Source organism: Salmo salar, chromosome ssa04 (genome assembly GCF_905237065.1).
Source record: "Salmo salar chromosome ssa04, Ssal_v3.1, whole genome shotgun sequence".
Lineage (NCBI taxonomy): Eukaryota > Metazoa > Chordata > Actinopteri > Salmoniformes > Salmonidae > Salmo > Salmo salar.
Window position 1 is genome coordinate 54,614,723 of NC_059445.1, and position 17,965 is coordinate 54,632,687.

General features: G+C 45.7%; 1 protein-coding gene across 2 annotated transcripts in view; it reads right to left on the minus strand.

Annotated features, from left to right (window-relative positions):
- The window catches only part of LOC106603537 (UV radiation resistance-associated gene protein), a 145,130-nt gene that overhangs the window by 108,421 nt on the left and 18,744 nt on the right, over positions 1-17,965 (minus strand). For both annotated transcript variants that reach the window (XM_014197365.2, XM_045717107.1), the window contains exons 7-8: positions 12,946-13,051; positions 6,662-6,788 (exon numbers count right to left, since the gene is read on the minus strand). In XM_014197365.2, coding sequence (XP_014052840.2) covers positions 6,662-6,788; positions 12,946-13,051 — 233 coding nt within the window. The remainder of the gene's footprint in view (positions 1-6,661; positions 6,789-12,945; positions 13,052-17,965) is intronic.

The window sequence follows — 17,965 nt, forward strand, 5'->3', positions numbered from 1 at the left end:
GATGTGGACACCATGGAACTTGAAGCTCACAACCTGCTCCACTACAACCCCGTCTATGAGAATGGGGGTGTCCTCCTTTTCCTGTAGTCCACGATCATCTCCTTGATATGTTGTTGCCTACCCTTACTACCGGGGGGAGGTGGCCCGTCAGGAAGTATAGGATCCAGTTGCAGAGGGAGGTGTTTAGTCAGTCATCCAGAATAGCTGGTGCTCTCATGCATGCTTCAGTGTTGCTTGCCTCGAAGCGCACGTAGAAATCATTTAGCTCATCTGGTCGGCTCGTTTCACTGGACAGTTCGCGGCTGGGCTTCCCTTTGTATTCCGTAATAGTTTGCAAGCCCTACCACATCTGGCGAGTGTCAGAGCGGGATTTCTTATAAGCGTCCGGATTAGTGTCCCGCTCCTTGAAAGCGGCAGCTCTAGCCTTAAGCTCAATGCAGATGTTGCCTGTAATCCATGGCTTCTGGTTGGGATATCTATGTACGGTCACAGTGGGGACGACGTTGTCGATGTACTTATTGATGAAGCCGATGACTGAGGTGGTATAGTCCTCAATGCCATTTGATGAATCCCGGAACATATTCCAGTCTGTGCTAGCAAAACAGTCCTGTAGCGTAGCATCCTCGTCATCTGACCACTTCCATATTGAGCGAGTCACTTGTACTTCCTGCTTTAGTTTTTGCTTGTAAGCAGGAATCAAGAGGCTGGAATTATGGTCAGATTTGCCAAATGGAGGACGGGGGAGAACTTTTTTTCTCTGGTTGCACGTGACATGCTGGTAGAAATGAGGTAAAACGGATTTAAGTTTAACTGCATTAAAGTCCCCGGCCACTAGGAGCGCCACTTCTGGATGAGCATTTTCTTGTTTGCTTATGGCCTTATAGAGTTACTTGTTGGTAAATAGACGGCTATGAATAATACAGATGAGAACTCTCTTGGTAGATAGTGTGGTCTACATAAGGTACTCTACCTCAGGCAAGCAATACCTCGAGACTTCTTTAATATTAGACATTTTACATTTAAGTCATTTAGCAGACGCTCTTATCCAGAGCGACTTACAAATTGGTGCATTCACCATATGATATCCAGTGGAACAACCACTTTACAATAGTGCATCTAAATCTTTTGGGGGGGGGGGGGGGTTAGAAGGATTACTTTATCCTATCCTAGGTATTCCTTAAAGAGGTGGGGTTTCAGGTGTCTCCGGAAGGTGGTGATTGACTCCGCTGTCCTGGCGTCGTGAGGGAGCTTGTTCCACCATTGGGGTGCCAGAGCAGCGAACCGTTTTGACTGGGCTGAGCGGGAGCTGTGCTTCCTCAAGAGGTAGGGAGGCGAGCAGGCCAGAGGTGGATGAACACAGTGCCCTTGTTTGGGTGTAGGGCCTGATCAGAGCCTGAAGGTACGGAGGTGCCGTTCCCCTCACAGCTCCGTAGGCAAGCACCATGGTCTTGTAGCGGATGCGAGCTTCAACTGGAAGCCAGTGGAGAGAGCGGAGGAGCGGGGTGACATCACGCACCAGCTGTTATTGACAAATAGACACACACACCCACCCCTCGGCTTACCAGACGTAGCTTCTCTGTTCTGCCGGTGCATGGAAAATCCTACCAGCTCTATATTATCCATGCCTTCATTCAGTCACGACTCGGTGAAACATAAGAGATTACAGTTTTGAATGACCCGTTTGTAGGATAATCTTGATAGTAGGTCACTGATTTAATTTTCCAATGATTGCACATTGGCCAACAGAATGGATTGTAGTTAAGGTTTATTCGCTCGCCTACGAATTTTCAGAAGGCAGCCCGACCTCCGCCCCCTTTTTCTCAGTCTTTTCTTCACGCAAATGACGGAGATTTGGGCCTGTTCCCGGGAAAGCAGTATATCCTTCTCATCGGACTCGTTAAAGGAAAAAGCTTCTTCCAGTTCGCGGTGAGTAATCGCAGTTCTGATGTCCAGAAGTTATTTTCGGTCATAAAGAGACGGTAGCAGCAACATTATGTACAAAATAATAAAAAAAATAAGTTACAAACAATGTAAAAAAAAAATAATAATAATAATAAAAAATAAAAAAACAGTTGTTAATAACAACATGGTTAAGAGCATGTAAAAAGTCAGCCATCCTCTCTGGCGCCAGCCATCCTCCACTGTGGGACCTTATATAGACAGGTGTGTTCCTTTTCAAATCATGTCCAATCAATTGAATTTACCACAGGTCGACTCAAATCAAGTTCTAGAAACATCTAGAGCTCAATTTCGAGTCTCATCGCAAAGGGTCAGAATACCTTATTTACATACGTATCCGTTTTTATTATTAATAAATTTGCAAAAATGTATTAAAACCTCTTTTCGCTTGGTCATTATAGGGTATAGTGTGTAGATTGCTGAGGATGTATTTTTATTTCATCCATTTTAGAATAAAGCTGAATACTTTCCGAAGGCACTGTATGTACGGTCACTGTGGGGACGACGTCATCAATGCACTTATTGATGAAGCCGGTGACTGAGGTGGTATACTCCTTAATGCCATTGGATGAATCCCTGAACATATTTCAGTCTGTGCTTGCAAAACAGTCCTGTAGCTTAACATCTGCGTCATGTGACCACTTCCGGATTGAGCAAGTCACTGGTACTTCCTGCTTTAGTTTTTGCTTGTTAGCACGAATCAGGAGGATAGAATTATTGTCAGATTTGCCAAATGGAGGGTGAGGGAGAGCTTTGTATGCATGTCTGTGTGTGGAGTAAAGGTGGTCTAGAGTTTTTTCCTTTGGTTGCACATGAAACACATACTGGTAAAAATTGTTGGTCTGATGCCTTTTCCAATAAACACTGGTAACTTCACATTGCTACTTTGATCAGGAAAAAAACCATTTCCTCCCCACACACAGCACATAAAACAGCTACACATGAATAATGATGGCAGGATTTGTTTTACTTTTGTAAATAAACATTTAGTCAAATAAAGAGAAGCATGAATACAAACCCCAACTCCCTCCCAACCATCCCATCTCATGTACACCACTGTTGACAGGCTGAACGCAGCACAGATAGAGTGGCTCCAATACACACGACTTCAAACCCAGCTGGTTCAAATGACCTGCTCTTCCACTGCATGTTACATGTCAAAGCTGTTATGCCCAGACAGAAAATCCAAAGCGGGGTGGCAGGGAGGATATAGTGGGGGGGTACATGGAGGGCGAAGTGAAGGTTCGGGGGCCAGGGCCAAATCGTCATCAAATTAAGAATGATGAGAAGAATTACTGTCTGGAATGGAACAGATTAGCCAGCCCTTTTGGTTTAAGAGAAGACTTGAAAACAGCTTTCTAAAGTCCCCCTTCACCTGCATAGGCCCTTAGCTCGCCCTCGCGTTTATGTAACCGCCACTACTACCCCTCCACCCCTCCATTCCAGTCTCCTAAGCATCAAGCCTCTGCTGCCAAACTAAAAGAAATGGAGACTGTAAAAACGTGTGTGTGTGGAGGGCTACCCTGTGGTGCTGTTTGGCTACGTCACACAGCTTTAGAGATGTTGATCTTTCACCACTCGCCAATGTTGTTGTGTTCGCCCTTCAGAGACAAAATAATATCTGCCTTCATTACCTCTATGTCACGGGTGGAAAAACACCCACACACCCTACTATAAAGGGCTACCTCTTTCCATCTCAGTAAAGAGTAGAGAGAGAGAGGGGGGGAGAGAGTAAGAGAGAGTTGGAGGGAGAGAGAGCAAAGGAAATATGGAGGAAGAAAGGGATAAAATCCATGAAGCAAGGACAGGGTGTGTTACTGTGTAAGATGGAGGACGTGACTGTTGTGGCCCGTGTTGGTACAAGACAGGATGTCTGCCCTTCAATAAGCCCTCCTTTCCTTTTTTACAGCCCTGCTACACTCTCTCCATCCTGCTCTCCTCTCCTTTGTCCTGATGAAAGGCCTGGAGAACATCTTGAGGTTGCTCACGCTCTCCGTGCAGGAGAATAAAGAGAGAGAGAGTGAGAAGATTAGAAGGCTGGAACGCAGCTCGTTTTCAACACAAAGCGATCCAACAGACTGGCCTTGTCGTCATCAAACCCCTTCAAGTCTCTCACACACACAATGTTAAGTGTAGCGAGAGAGAAAAAGGCTGAAAGAGATTGAAAGAGAGGGCGAGAGAAATAACAAGAGAAAGAGATGTCTCTCAAGTTGCTCCTACTGGCTCTTATAGGCCCCCTCCAGTCCAGTAATACCACTCATTAGTAAGAATGTCAGTCACAGTTGCCCTCTCTCGCCCTCAATAACTCAACATGGCCGCTGTGCAGCTGAGGGAGCTGGTGACTGTGGGTATAAAGTTGATAGGTTTAGTGTGGGGACCAGAGAGCTGAGCTAAGTCCAGTGTGTGATAGATACCCCCACATCTCTCACCACTTTATAAATCCTTACTCTCAACTCTGGGTAACTAACTCCACCACTGACGTTTATTGGCCTACAGTCGCCTCTGTGCCGCGGCAGAGAGTGAAAATAACTACTGTTAATAACCGCGATAAATACTTTTTACCGCCCTAATTTATAACAGCTGCTCAAGGTGGTAGAGGGGAAAATTAGGTGAGAGGAAATTGTGACCCCTCTGAGCCTGTTCATTCTAAAGGAAAGATGTTGAAAAGCAGAGGACAAGTAGGAGTTAAAAAACTAAATTGGGACATGCATGATTAAATAGAGGACTGTGGGGGTTAAGGTTAAAATAATGCTCCGTTTTCTCTGTGCTTTGTCTCTGCAAAGAATTACAGCTCTGCTCAGGCCTCTTACACACGCTTTGACACACACACAGGGATGCATGCAGTCCACCATCATAGCAAATCAGCAGCCATTGGACAGCCTGTTAGCCTGTCATCAAGATGATAACTTACCCTGGTGCTCCCCTGTATGCTGCATCTTCACACAGTCATAGTGGCCAAGCGCGGCGCGCGCACACGCACACGCGCACGCACACACGCACGCACACACATACACACGCACACGCACGCACACGCACACGCACACACACAGTGTCTACCAGCTTCGTAGCGTTCATCACATACCTGTGGCAATATAAGACAAGACTCATGAAACCCCCAACCCATCACTACCCACACACACGCCACCCCAGTACTGTATATTTGTGTTTTACCCCCATTTGTTGACAGTAAAGGGGATCGTCAGAAAAACAGTCATTTCACAGAAAGGACTGAGGATTGGAAACAGACAGTGCCGATGTGATTCCGACACGGTTTCAGAAAAGCTCAATATGATGTAGCCTAGTGGGTAGCATGGGGGGGACAGAGACTGGAGCTAATGACAAGGCTCTCTGGTCCTAGTAGTTTACTGAGGTGAGTCAAATGACAGTGTTACCATGGAAACTATACATACCTAACCTGCTCTTATCTACTACCAGGTACTTTTCCTTGTTAGTTTAAATAAGCGCCTGTCCTCTCTTCACAAAGGACATTCTCAATTTGTGGCCAGGATTTCCCTCCAGCAATGGTACGAGTGGTGACAGAGGATTAAGGGCCATTCATCAGGACAGGGACACAAAGAGAACCTTTCCCTGACCCCTCCTTGTAGTGTCTGTGTGTGTGCGTTCGTGCATGCATGTTGGTTGGCTTACTGTGTGTGAGCCTGGATGTTAAGAACACAGTGTGTGCAGGGATGGTGTGCTGCAGTGCAGATGGCCAGCCAATCATTAACAGAAGTCATCTTAGGGAGAATTAAGCTAGCCCCTTGGCCAAACACAGAGCTTGGATCCCTCAGAGCCTTAGTCCCCCCACGTCCTCTCAGAACCCACCCTACCCTGATGTTAAACAAATACAAAAACAGACTGTTCAGAGAAAACAAAACAGAAGAGGTAGAAGGAGGGACCTGGAGAGAGGGGGTCAGAGAGGGAGTCAGAGAGTGAGACGGAGAGAGTGATACATTTGCACGTGTACAGTATATGTATGTATGAATGTATGTGTGTGTGATTGTGTGAGTGCATGAACCTGTCTGTGCGTGTCCATCATGGTATGGTGATGTGGATATGAACTCTGCTAGGCTTTTTATTTCCCTGTGGACATACCAGATATGCAGCAGTAAACTGGCCTATAAAACAAACCCACCCATCCCAGACATGATACAACCTGCAGTTATTCAACCCATTTAATTGGCTGAATGACACCATAAAAGGCAAACGATTTACTTTACCGGCCCTGGTAGGACAACTTGGCTGGCCGGCAAAGACATTTCTCTGTCTGAAAGTGTCACACGGCCAGGGAAAACAGTCACCGTGAAGGAGTGACTCAGAGCCTCCAGACGTTCAACATGAAAGAGGTTTCCTGTGTTTGAGGTGCTGTAGTGTACTCTACTGTAAATGTTTGGAGTGGAATATGCAGTAAAATACAGTAGAGCACACCAAGAACAGCAGTTGGCTGACCCAAAGTGTACCTGTCTGTGGGTTGCGTTCCAAATGGCCACATATTTCCTTTGTATTGAACTACTTTTGGCCAAAAGTAGTGTGAGATATATAGGGAATAGAGTGCTGTTTAGGACGCACCCTGTGTAAGGCATGTATTAGGAATACAATCCCATGTGAACCCCCAGTCCCACACTGTACGCAATTTGAAATTGTGGCCTTGTGGAAATTCCTGTCTATTGTGTCTTAAGGTGTAACTCCAAATTCCATTTACCCTTCTTCTGAAGCAGTGCTCTCTCCTTCTGCCGCAGGTCTGTCTCCCGGCCCAGCGCTTTCCTCTGTCTCTCCAGCTCACTGCGTAGTGTCCCCAGACGCAGCTGCATACACTCCCGCTCCTTCTTCTGCAAACAGAGGGGGGGAGAGAGAAAAATTTGAAAAGAAAGAGATAGAAAAGAGACGAAAGATCAAAGGAGAGAAAAAGGAAGGATAAACAGAGACAGAATACATGTTGTGATTCACCACAGCAAATGCTTTTAATTGCCCCAGCCCACCACCATACCCCCATTAGGTCCTTTAGAACAAACCATGTAATCTAGGGACAATCATGTAACGAACTCATTCAATACGCCTCTACTAACCCAAAAGACACTGTTAATCCTGGATGAGCGAAGACAAGTGGGGCCCACAGAGAATGACAGAGAACTCTAGTGGCCAAAAGGCCATATTTGCATGGGCAGCGCCAGAGGGCTTCCACTATTTTCATTTAGTCAACTGAGTGGGACTTACAACTTCATTAGCTGATCCCTTCTGGTGACAGGATGGATCAGTCAATTGTGAAGAAGAAAAATGGACTACTTCAAAATGGAGATTGCTTCAATGGTGCTGCCTATGCCGTCACAGACGCCATAATGGCACAGATACAAAGATGAGTCCTCTATCTATCTATGGTGGGGCCTCAAACAAGTTATTTCAAAACAACCCCTAAAACAGCCTCCACGAGAGAAATCGGAGATCCTCATGAGCAATTCCACGATAACGGAATTACGCTTGCACTACGATTTTTCATTTCAAAATGTATGCCAAACAAAAACCATTGATTTCAAACTAATAAACCATACAACTCTATGCACAATGACTACTTTGAACTATTTACACAGTAAACACATTTTGTTAACATTTATTGGAAAAACTGTGCAAATACAGTTTGGTAATAGAATTATGGTAAAATCTCCCTCATGCAGAGGGCAAAAGTGAGATACGGTCACTTCCAAGCAAGAGAAACAACACCGCACTAACTGGTGTGAAGGACCAGGATGTTATGCAGCAAAATGGTATCTGATAGAAGTTGTGGACAAGAGCAGGATGCACTTGCGTTTGTGGAGGTAGGAATCCGTGCCGATGGGTTAGACTGGGTGGGCTTTGTGAAGGGTTCATTCTGGGATGGACATTGTGGCTGAACCCTCACTAAGGCCTGGAGCAAAGCTGACTGCAGTCAGGAGAGGAGAGGCTGGGCCCTTGGCTGCTACATCCTGACTAGAACTTCCTCACTTCTGCCCTTTTCTCTTACATTGAAGGCTGTATGTAAAGAGAGGCTTGGGCTTTATCAGAGCTGAGTCAAAGTCTAAGAGGAGAGGAGGATAAGCGCGCACCAACATCCCCTATTCACTCATGTCAGCTGCAGACTAGCCAACAGACTTGTCCTGATGGGAGCTTCAATTCTGGTAAGGTTATCACAATACCAGTATCGCGATACTACAATACCAGATTTTCCATGGCAAAAAAAAGAAAACAAATTAGACTAAACTCTATGGTCCTATAAAAACCTATTTCATGTAAAATGATGGGTGCTATAGCTTGCCAAATAAACAAATGTGACTCTAGGTGACAACATAATACTGTTTGTTTCTAAAATAAGAACTAAATCCGCTTCAGATTTTGTTTCCTTGCCACGATACATCCAAGTATAGAGATACTGGTAGAGATACTTGAGATACTACAAAGACAGGCTTTGTCTTTAGCAGCGCTTTAGCAAGACTGGAGTCAGAAAGTCTGAAGAGGAAGGGGGAGCATCCTCTTAGCACTCCTTTCATTGGACAGCTTCAGACTATCCAACATCCTTGTCTTCCTAACTTCACCTTCATGGTGGGGAGGGGAGCATTGAGTTAGTTAGGCATCGTATGACAGTCCTAACCATCCAAGGCCATTCCAGGTAGAAGATGAGTCCATGATGAGTGCTGAACAGAACTAACCCCTTCTCTTCCCTGGTCGGTCGACAGCTGGCTGTAGATTGATAATGTCTGAGGGAGGAACTGCAGGGCACAGGGGTGACGGAGGGGGCAGGGCCAGTGAAACACAAGACTCTGATTACATCTGAGTGGACAGACAGACTGAATCCCGCTGTGAATGAATGGGCAGCCCTATAGCCCCATGATGGTAATAAACACAGCCTGAAGTCCCAGTCTATCACCATATCAAACACTGCAGACTGTCAGAGCAGTAAGAGTGAAGCTGAGCTGTGTGTTTCCAGATGGCTTCCAAATGGTCTCGATTGGAGGGGAGGAAGGGGCATATGAGAAATGATCATGAGAGACAAACTATTGTGGAGGTGACGTGATAAATGTGGTACCATCTCAGAAATTGTGCAGTACACCATAAGTATCTTAGCAGGCTTTTGGTGTGGGGAGGTGGTGATTCAGGGTCACACACACACACAGCGCTGGCATCAACACCAGATGACTCTCCCTCCCCAGCTAACACAGTGTCGGGTGACATCTAGCTCACCACATGCTCCATGGCCTGGGTAGACCTGGATAGAGCTCTCAGTACGCAGGTCATTAGTCAACATGTCCAGCCACCACAGGGTGTCTCCCTATCAGCCCCTAACATCTCACTCTATCTGGGGTTCATTTAAGACCCGGTTGGGATGACCCCTCCAGCCCTGGATGTACTACCCCAAATGAAGAACAGCGCTTGCTCTTTCGATGGGCACATAGGTGGGGAAGATAAGAGGAGAGAGAGAGAGGGATGGATGGATAGATAGAGGGATTTATTTATTTATTTTTATTTAACTAGGCAAGTCAGTTAAAAACAAATTCATATTTACGATGACGGCCTACCAAAAGGCCTCCTGCGGGGACGGGGGCTGGGATAAAAAATACATTTAAAAAAGGACAACAACACAACATAAAGAGAGACCAAAGACAACCACATAGCATGGCAGCAACACATGACAACAACATGGTAGCAGCACAAAACATGGTACAAACATTATTGGGTACAGACAACAGCACAAAGGGCAAGAAGGTAGAGACAACAATATATCATACAAAACAGCCACAACTGTCAGTAAGTGTCCATGATTGAGTCTTTGAATGAAGAGATTGAGATAACTGTCCAGTTTGAGTGTTTGTTGCAGCTCGTTCCAGTCGCTAGCTGCAGCGAACTGAAAAGACGTGTGATCCAGGGATGTGTGCGCTTTGGGAACCTTTAACAGAATGTGACTGGGAGAGTGGGTGTTGTATGTGGAGGAGGAGGGCTGCAGTAGGTATATCAGATAGGGGGGAGTGAGGCCTAAGAGGGTTTTATAAATAAACACCAAGCAGTGGGTCTTGCGACGGGTATACAGAGAATAGAGCTCATCCTCCTCCATCTCAAATCCCCTTTGATTCCTCTGATCGGTATCATAATCCACCACCAAGGAGGAGGTTAATGAAGGCCAGAGAGAGAGAGTTAGCTGCCTGAGCAGCTCTCTCCTTTCCCAGTCTGGCTGCTTGATATGATGGTCCCAATCAGTCCTGCATTCTTCCATCCTCCGACCCACCAAGAATTTCAAGCTTATTTAGAGAGCCCCTTATTTTGCCAGTTGTCTAGAGCAGCATGTGGTATCAACACAGACACAGAGATGGCGATCGCAGCCAGGATCAGAGTAAACGCTGATAGGCCTCCTATCGAGGTCTTGAGGCTTTTGTAGGAAAAGAGAGGGTAGGGTGTCAGTCACTCAGACAGGCCAGATAAAACAGCCAATATTTAGTGCAAGAATGCTGCAGCTGGCTTGTTAACCAACACCACCTTCGGCACGGACCACTGCCCTCCTGTGGTCCAGAGTTGACAGGTAGGGTGTGGCCAATGTGTGTGTGCTCTATGTAGTCTGTTTGTGCATGCGAATATGTGCCAGTGTGTGTGTGTGTGTGTGTGTGTATGCGAATACGTGCCTGTGTGTGTGTGCGTGCATGGTGTGTGTGTGTGTGTGTGTGTGTGTGTGCGTGTGTGTGTGTGCGTGCTTTCATTCGTGTATGCATGTCCTACAGCTTGTTTGAAGGGCCCCCGGACATCAAAGACTCTGTTGGTCAGCTGAGTCAAAAGCGACAGAGGAATAACCTGGCCGTAACCCTGGAGATCAATGGTAGAGTGTGGGTGAGAGGGCCACGGTGGGCCGTGGTGGTGGCCTCACCTCTGCACTCTTTGATCCCACACAGACAAGAGGTGGCGTGGGCAAACTGAGGGAGAGAGGGATACTAACAGAGAGAGAATTCACACACAGAGAGGGAGACCCAGAGTAAGACACACAATGAAACCACTAACTCAATGAAATGATATTAAAAGGAGCGGTCTAAGCTACAGTACACAGAGAGAGCAGCGGGGGCTGAGCTGATCTGAAGGTGGTATAACATGATTTATTAGCTGAGGTGAACTCTGAAAAGCCTTCGAATGTTTCATTGAGGTGAAGTATCAGCCACAAGCCCATTTCAATAGGAGAATTGTGCTCTGTGTGTGTGTGGGCCTTCATCATCCGACTGCCTGAGGGTGCTGGTAAGTTGTCAGACTAATTCAGCGGTAAAGAACACAACATTTAGATATCAAAAGGCTGAGAGACAGATAGAGGGTGACAGCTGTCTGAGATGTTGAGGTGAACAACAAGAAGAGACTGTTGGAGCAGTCTCCTCGGACTGCCGCCACACTCATGTCCTACAGATATGGTGTCCTTGTTTTGGCAGTCGCTGACTGTCACTCAATGAGCCCTGTTAGATAAGAATTTTTAGATCGGTAAGTTAGTCCAGCCAGTTACCTAAACTGGAAGTAATACTGACAGGGCACGCAGGGCACGTGCCCAGGGGCCCTGACCTCCAGGTGCCCCCCATTGATTTTGTTAGTCACTCTCACTCAGATATCATATTAACATGGCATAAGTCATGGACAAATATGTGGAATTACAGGAAATAAGCTTTAAAACGGCACATTTTTTATCTGTGCCCATGGCAAAATGAGTAGAATTGCATGTAAAGTGCTGTAAAATTGCAACATGTTCTCTTCACCCAATAGCAAAATTGCAGGAAATGTACTTTCAAACGTAACATTTTCTCTCCGTTGCCAAGACTGGGGCCCAATAAAAAGTTTTGCTACGACGTGGAGTGGCCTAGCCTGACGACTCACACTCAATTCTTCCACTGCTCTGTCGTTCGCAACATACTTCAGTCTGAATGGATTGTCTCTAACCAAAACCACGTGTGTACTGGGTCTGGTCTAACCCATCAGTTCCTGGAACAATCAGACGGCCCTGAATGTGTTCGCAGTCGGTGAAGGGTCGGGGAGGTACTCAGATCCAGACTCATAGTGGAGAGGAAACTAACCTCTGTGGGCGTGACGTAACATTTGGCGGTAGCAAGGAGTCTGGGTAGCCAGGCAAGGGGAGGCCCAATAACCAAATCTCTTTTAGGGCCCCCAAAAGGCTGGGGCCGGCCCTGGCTACTGGTTGAACGCATGTAGTTAAGAGAGTTATGTAGTTTAACTGCACAAATAGATTGATTGCAAAAATCAGTTGACTGCATGTATGTGTATGGATGTGGGTATGGATGTGGGTACGTAGACACATGAGCCACTATGGCCCCCCATGAAGATTTCAGATTTCTTGTGGCCCCCACCCAACTCAAAGTTGCCCATCCCTGCTTTAAAAGAAAGCTGTGGAGGAGGAGGGCAGGGGGGTTAAATCCTATCCGCACAAATCTGCTTTTAATGTAATAGTGTAGCATATACCTTGAGCAACAAAACATGGAGGTGTCAAGAGCCCCAGGGCTTTTATAACAGGAGCTTGTGAAGTGTGCACTTACAATAAACACAACATTCAAAACCTAGGATTACCGCTCCATTTTCACAGCACTGGGTCTCAAGTGGCTTAATTCATCCAAACACAGGATATGATAACTGCCTGAGAGCACAATTACATATTTATGAGGATCTGTGTGATACAATATATAAAATCTGCTGAGCATTTAGCCTAGCACTAGAGCACAGATTATTATTGCTGGATGTTCCCAGGTGGTCGTTTTGGCTGAATACAGGAGTAGCAGCTGCTGCTCATCTGGTCCAGCACAATTATCTTAAATAAAATGTAAATAAGTATATTTCAGTTCTCATAGCCAGAGGTCTCATCTGACCAACTGACTATTGTAGTTAGCACATAAACACATGATACTGGCACGACGTAGATAATGCGTTTGCAAGAGAATGAGTTGCAGATGAGAAGAGATCAGTGGAGGATCTGTATTATGCTGGCTGACTCACACGCTTGGTGCAGGCCGTTGTCGTCCTCAGTTTCTCCTCAATCTCCTTGCCGATCTTCTGCACGGTCACCTGGGTCTGCTTGATGGCTCTCTGGGCCGTGTGGAGCCTGGAAAGTACAGGGAGGAACAACATCAGGAACTCAATAGACATGCTTGTATGTGATACTGACAGATAGGAGCTTAGGCTCTTCACCTCAGGAACTCAATAGACATGTACTGTATAATAGAGGATGCTTGTACGTGATACTGACAGATTTATATCTGCAGTAGGCTAAATAAATAAACACACAAGAACAGAGGGCGGACACTACGGACAGTGTAACGTCAGCCATCTTGTTAGCGTGTTTATTTGCTTTGCTATTTGTTAATGTTAGTTAGGTTTGTTTGGAGGGCAGAGGGAGGAGGTATGAGTTATGATGGACCACATGGGGTTCTTAACTCTGTGGCGACAGTTTGTTTCCCTCATTGTTTCACTTCCTGATTTACCGGGGTTTAAATCTACATTGTTGTGCCGTGTTGTCTCCAAATGTCTCAAAGTTAATGAAGGTTCCAAAGGAACAAAAGGACAAAGCGGTTATTGAGAACATTGAAAGAACAAAGTTCATTAAAATGACTCTTCAGATGTATTCCTATAAACTCAGGGGACGTATCAAGTTCTTAAAATACCCATTAACCACAAATAACCCACCAGTATTTTAGTCACTATTATTTTCTAATATATCTAACCACGATTTAAGGATCAAATGTTGCCCTATGGACCTGAAAGTATTAAAGTCAGACCACTGAGAGAAACCTCAACGGAGCATTTAATAAAACACTCACCACAAACATGGAAGACTTTCCCAAAACCTTTGGGTACTAATGCCATTCATTCATTCATTCATTCATTCATTGTCCTCTCTGGAGAGATAGGGAGGGAACAATAACAACAATACCAAAAGACAAGCCAGAACTTTATTGCAACTATCAATCACAGACGTGATCAACTCTCCAAGTATGGTTTCAACAGCTCCAGGCCTCATGGGGAGTGAGGGAGACCAAGCTGCTCCCCACAACACAGCAGCCCCAGCAACATGGTCTAAGAAGAACAGACAACCATCACACCAGGCTGAGATGTGAGGGTCCTTCTCACACACACACACACACACACACACACACACACACACACACACACAAGAGGAAGGCAGCCATTAGCAATAATATTGTCAGAGAGACTCGAGATCATCCTCGTTTTGTCTAATTTACAGACACGCTCAATGGGAGATAAGCGTTAGATGTGGCAGTGTGGCCGGCAGTTCCCGATTCAGTCCCTCTCATCTACAGCATGAATGGCTCTACCGTCTGGTCTGGGGTATGGTCTCCTGATGGAGATGTGGTTTTCATTTGTCGTTAGTAAAATTCTCCTTCACCATGTTCCCTCAATGGGACCACTTCAGCCCACTGCCCCCATTCCCTCCGTGCCCCAACCCACCATCTTTCCAGCCACATCATTCCACCTCTGTCAGGAGTGAGTTGTTCCATACTCCTCATCTCTCCATCCCCCCAACCGCTGCTAGTCAATCCCTAGGAGTAACCTTAGTACACGCTGCCTGACCTGGCCTGTGTTTGCAGCACTTCTTAACCCAGATAATGATAAGGCAGATTCCTGCCCCAAGCCACTACGTGTAGTCTTCTGTCAATCAAGGCGCCAAAACCCCTGCCAAAACATACAGTGCATTTTCACAGCTTGAAGCCTCAGATTGCAGAGTTCTCCTGGCTTTTGGCTGAATCAGTGGACTTGGTGGAAGCCACAAAGAGTCTTAAGAGGCCAGGACTGTGAATTATCCCATAGTGGTTCCAAAATGCTCCGTGATCTTTCATACTCCACTTCTGGGGTCTTTTAAATTGTCATTAGGGGACAGGTAAACGGAGGGTTGGTGGTATCCCCTATGTATAACTTAAATGGGAATATTTCATCTAAAATGTATCTATAGCCTACTATGTTTCTTCATTAGAATTCCTCAATCATCCTCTCATTCATTAACACCTCACTTCAGCGCATGAATCTGAGGAGAAGACTTGGTCTTCGCGGTTTACCACAATTTCAAAATTGTGACTACAGACTTCTTTCTTCAGTACGTGACTGTAACCACATGGGTCCAAACATGGCTCTCGCTCAGTAAAGGTTACATTAAGTAGGGTGGCGTGGAGCTACAGCCCTTTCAGATACACAGCCCTCTTTTTACTCATGTTTCCCATATCTGTTGCTTTCTTAAGTCAATTTTCTCAAATTAGGCAATTGGCTAAATCAGTGAGGCTAACAACTCCATTCCTCCATCTATACTGAACAAGGTAGCTAGTTGTCTGCCAATAAGTCACCTAGGCTACATACATCATTGGACTTTTGGGGGTGGAGGGGCGGTTACACAGGTGCAGCTCATACCCACTGCTTGTGCTTGAATGTGGTCCATGTGAGAGCAGCAGCTCTGGGTATTAATCCATGGACTACATATGGATGAGTGAAAACGCAACTTCGGCTCTCCTCTTATGATGCAACAACCACTTGTGGTTGGAGTTCGTAGTGGTTGAAGTGGGGAAAGTGGCTATGGTTGCAGAGTGAGAATGGGGCCTGTGGTCATGGAAGTGGGAGATTTGAGTAACTTTATGGGACAGTCTATAAAAAGCTTAGGTATGCAGTCCCTCAGAGCCTTCCTGGAACTCTCCTTTAGTGGGTTTAGTGCCTGACGCTCCATAGGCTCAGTTTAAAACTAATGCAGCTCGCAGAGATATTTCCACAAATCTATGGTGCCTCCAGCTACTTCCATGTTTTTATTATTAAAACGCTATTCCTCAGACACCTCAGGATATTACTGTGTGTGGTAGGAGGATGGAGCCCAGACCAACATTCATCACTCCTGTATCTTCAGTAAGTGGGGTCAGACATAACTCCTAATGATGTCACACTTTAAGAAAGGAGGAAAGGGAAGGGGAAACTCTACTACAGCCATTCACTTTCCTTTCATTTAAAAAAATAAATAATCCATTTCAACCTGCTTGGGAAGATAGCGATAGCCGTTGGTGATCGTCCTTGGGAGCGTCAGGGCAAAGCCATTTTGACAGCTTTATCGGTCTGAGGTGATTGTGATGGAAGAATCTTATATAGGCACTTCCCCTAGGTGAGTGCTGTTATCTTCCCAGCCCTTAACGCACGTCTGCACCCTTATCAGCTCAACCAGTCTGGGGATAGGAGGGCCTGCCCATCACATCAGGCCCTATATGGGCCCCTGGAACACAAGGTGTGAGGGGGTGGACCAGTCCCAGGCCCCTATGCTCTCACTGGGGCAGTGCAACCACCAGTCAGGCACCCATCCACCCCTCCAGAAAGAACACTGAACCATAACAACTTTACCTTTTCTACAACATGAGGACGACGAGTGAAAATGACAACTAGAGATTACTGGGAGTTACGATTCAAATAAGTACGCACTTTAGATCCTTAAGGACATTGAGTCCTTGATTTAAGATAGAAAGGCATCTGAAAAGAATAACATCAAACCCTAAATCCGTTTGATGAATGAATGCCTGTAAAAGCATGTGATTCCAACGAGACTATTCTTGAACATTCATATGGAACATTTTCCCTAAACAGAAAGCTGCTTGGAAGCCATCTTTAGAGAATTCTTGCTTGCAATGCTGCCTCTCGCAGATGAAGGGAGGGGAAAAGGAAGCTTTGATGGATTTGAGACAAAATCAATGAGCATTGTAATAAACACAAATGGCATTGACTTTCTGACCTTAAAACACATCCACTATGTAGTAACTCCTTCCAGAGCGGCCTCCACAAAGCACTGGCTCTGATGGCCCGTACTGTTCATGGATTCATTTACCCAACTGATGATCTCAAAATAAATATTTACCATGGTTTATACGTAGCGCAACAGGCCAGCAATCGCAATCAGTGCCGAGCAACAGCAGAGGCAGATGTATCATCTGGCTTACAGAGATAAAAAACGGGTGTTTCAAAAAGAGAGAAAGAAAGAGCGAGGAAGAGAGCGAGCGAGTGGAAGAGAGCGAGCGTGAGAGCGAGAGCATCCCCGTCCCCCTGGAGAGTAGGGGCACATCGAAACAAAACACATTTCATTGCCTTATATAGCGTTGGCGGTTGGGGGTGCTTGTCTCATTCACAAAGCGGTTGGTGAGATAGCTTAAAGCCCGGGTCCATTCCATTCTGCCACAATGGTATGTAGCGGTTTTCGGTTTTTGTTCGTTTAAATGCATTTTTCATCGCCCCCTCATATCGTTCCAGCCGCGTACATTTTGTTTTGAGAGACCACTTGATGTTGCAGGCATGGAAACTTTTTGTGAATGTTTTGTGTTGGAGAGAGAAAGCGAGGAAGTGAGGTGCAGTCTGGTGCAGTTGGCATCTAACAAAACATACGAGGGAGGTAGGGGAGGAGGTTGACAAAACACTTATTTTACTGTGTGATAAGATGGGTTTCATTTATGAAATGCTCTTATATCAGGTGACAAGAGATTGGGGCCCTTGTTAATGTTTTTGGCCCCTCTCCCCCTCCGCTTCCTCTGTCTACAGATACTGTATAGGTCAGACACACAGACCGACACAAACACCTCACAGCCAGGCCTGGGACATAGAGTTGGAAGGAAGAGAGACAACTTGATCAGACGTATATTTTACTGAATGATTTGATAGTTCTAAGTAACAGTTTAAAACTACTCTACTGATGTCACAGACGAAACCAATAGAATACATTCACACCATGAGTAATCTATACCATTGAAATATATATATATAAAAGAAATAGATTGTATGTTTTACAGATAACGCAATGATGTCACAGGTACCCGACAAGAACCACACAACAGCAAAGAGGAAGGGAAAAGAGGCTAAGGTGAGGAAAACCAAATAAACATCTTCTGTTCGCAGCATACCTGAACCTCACCGGCGGGGCGGACAACGTCAACACACTTTATCCTGTCGCTATTCATATTTACCCTGTCGCTATTCACATTTACCCTGTCGC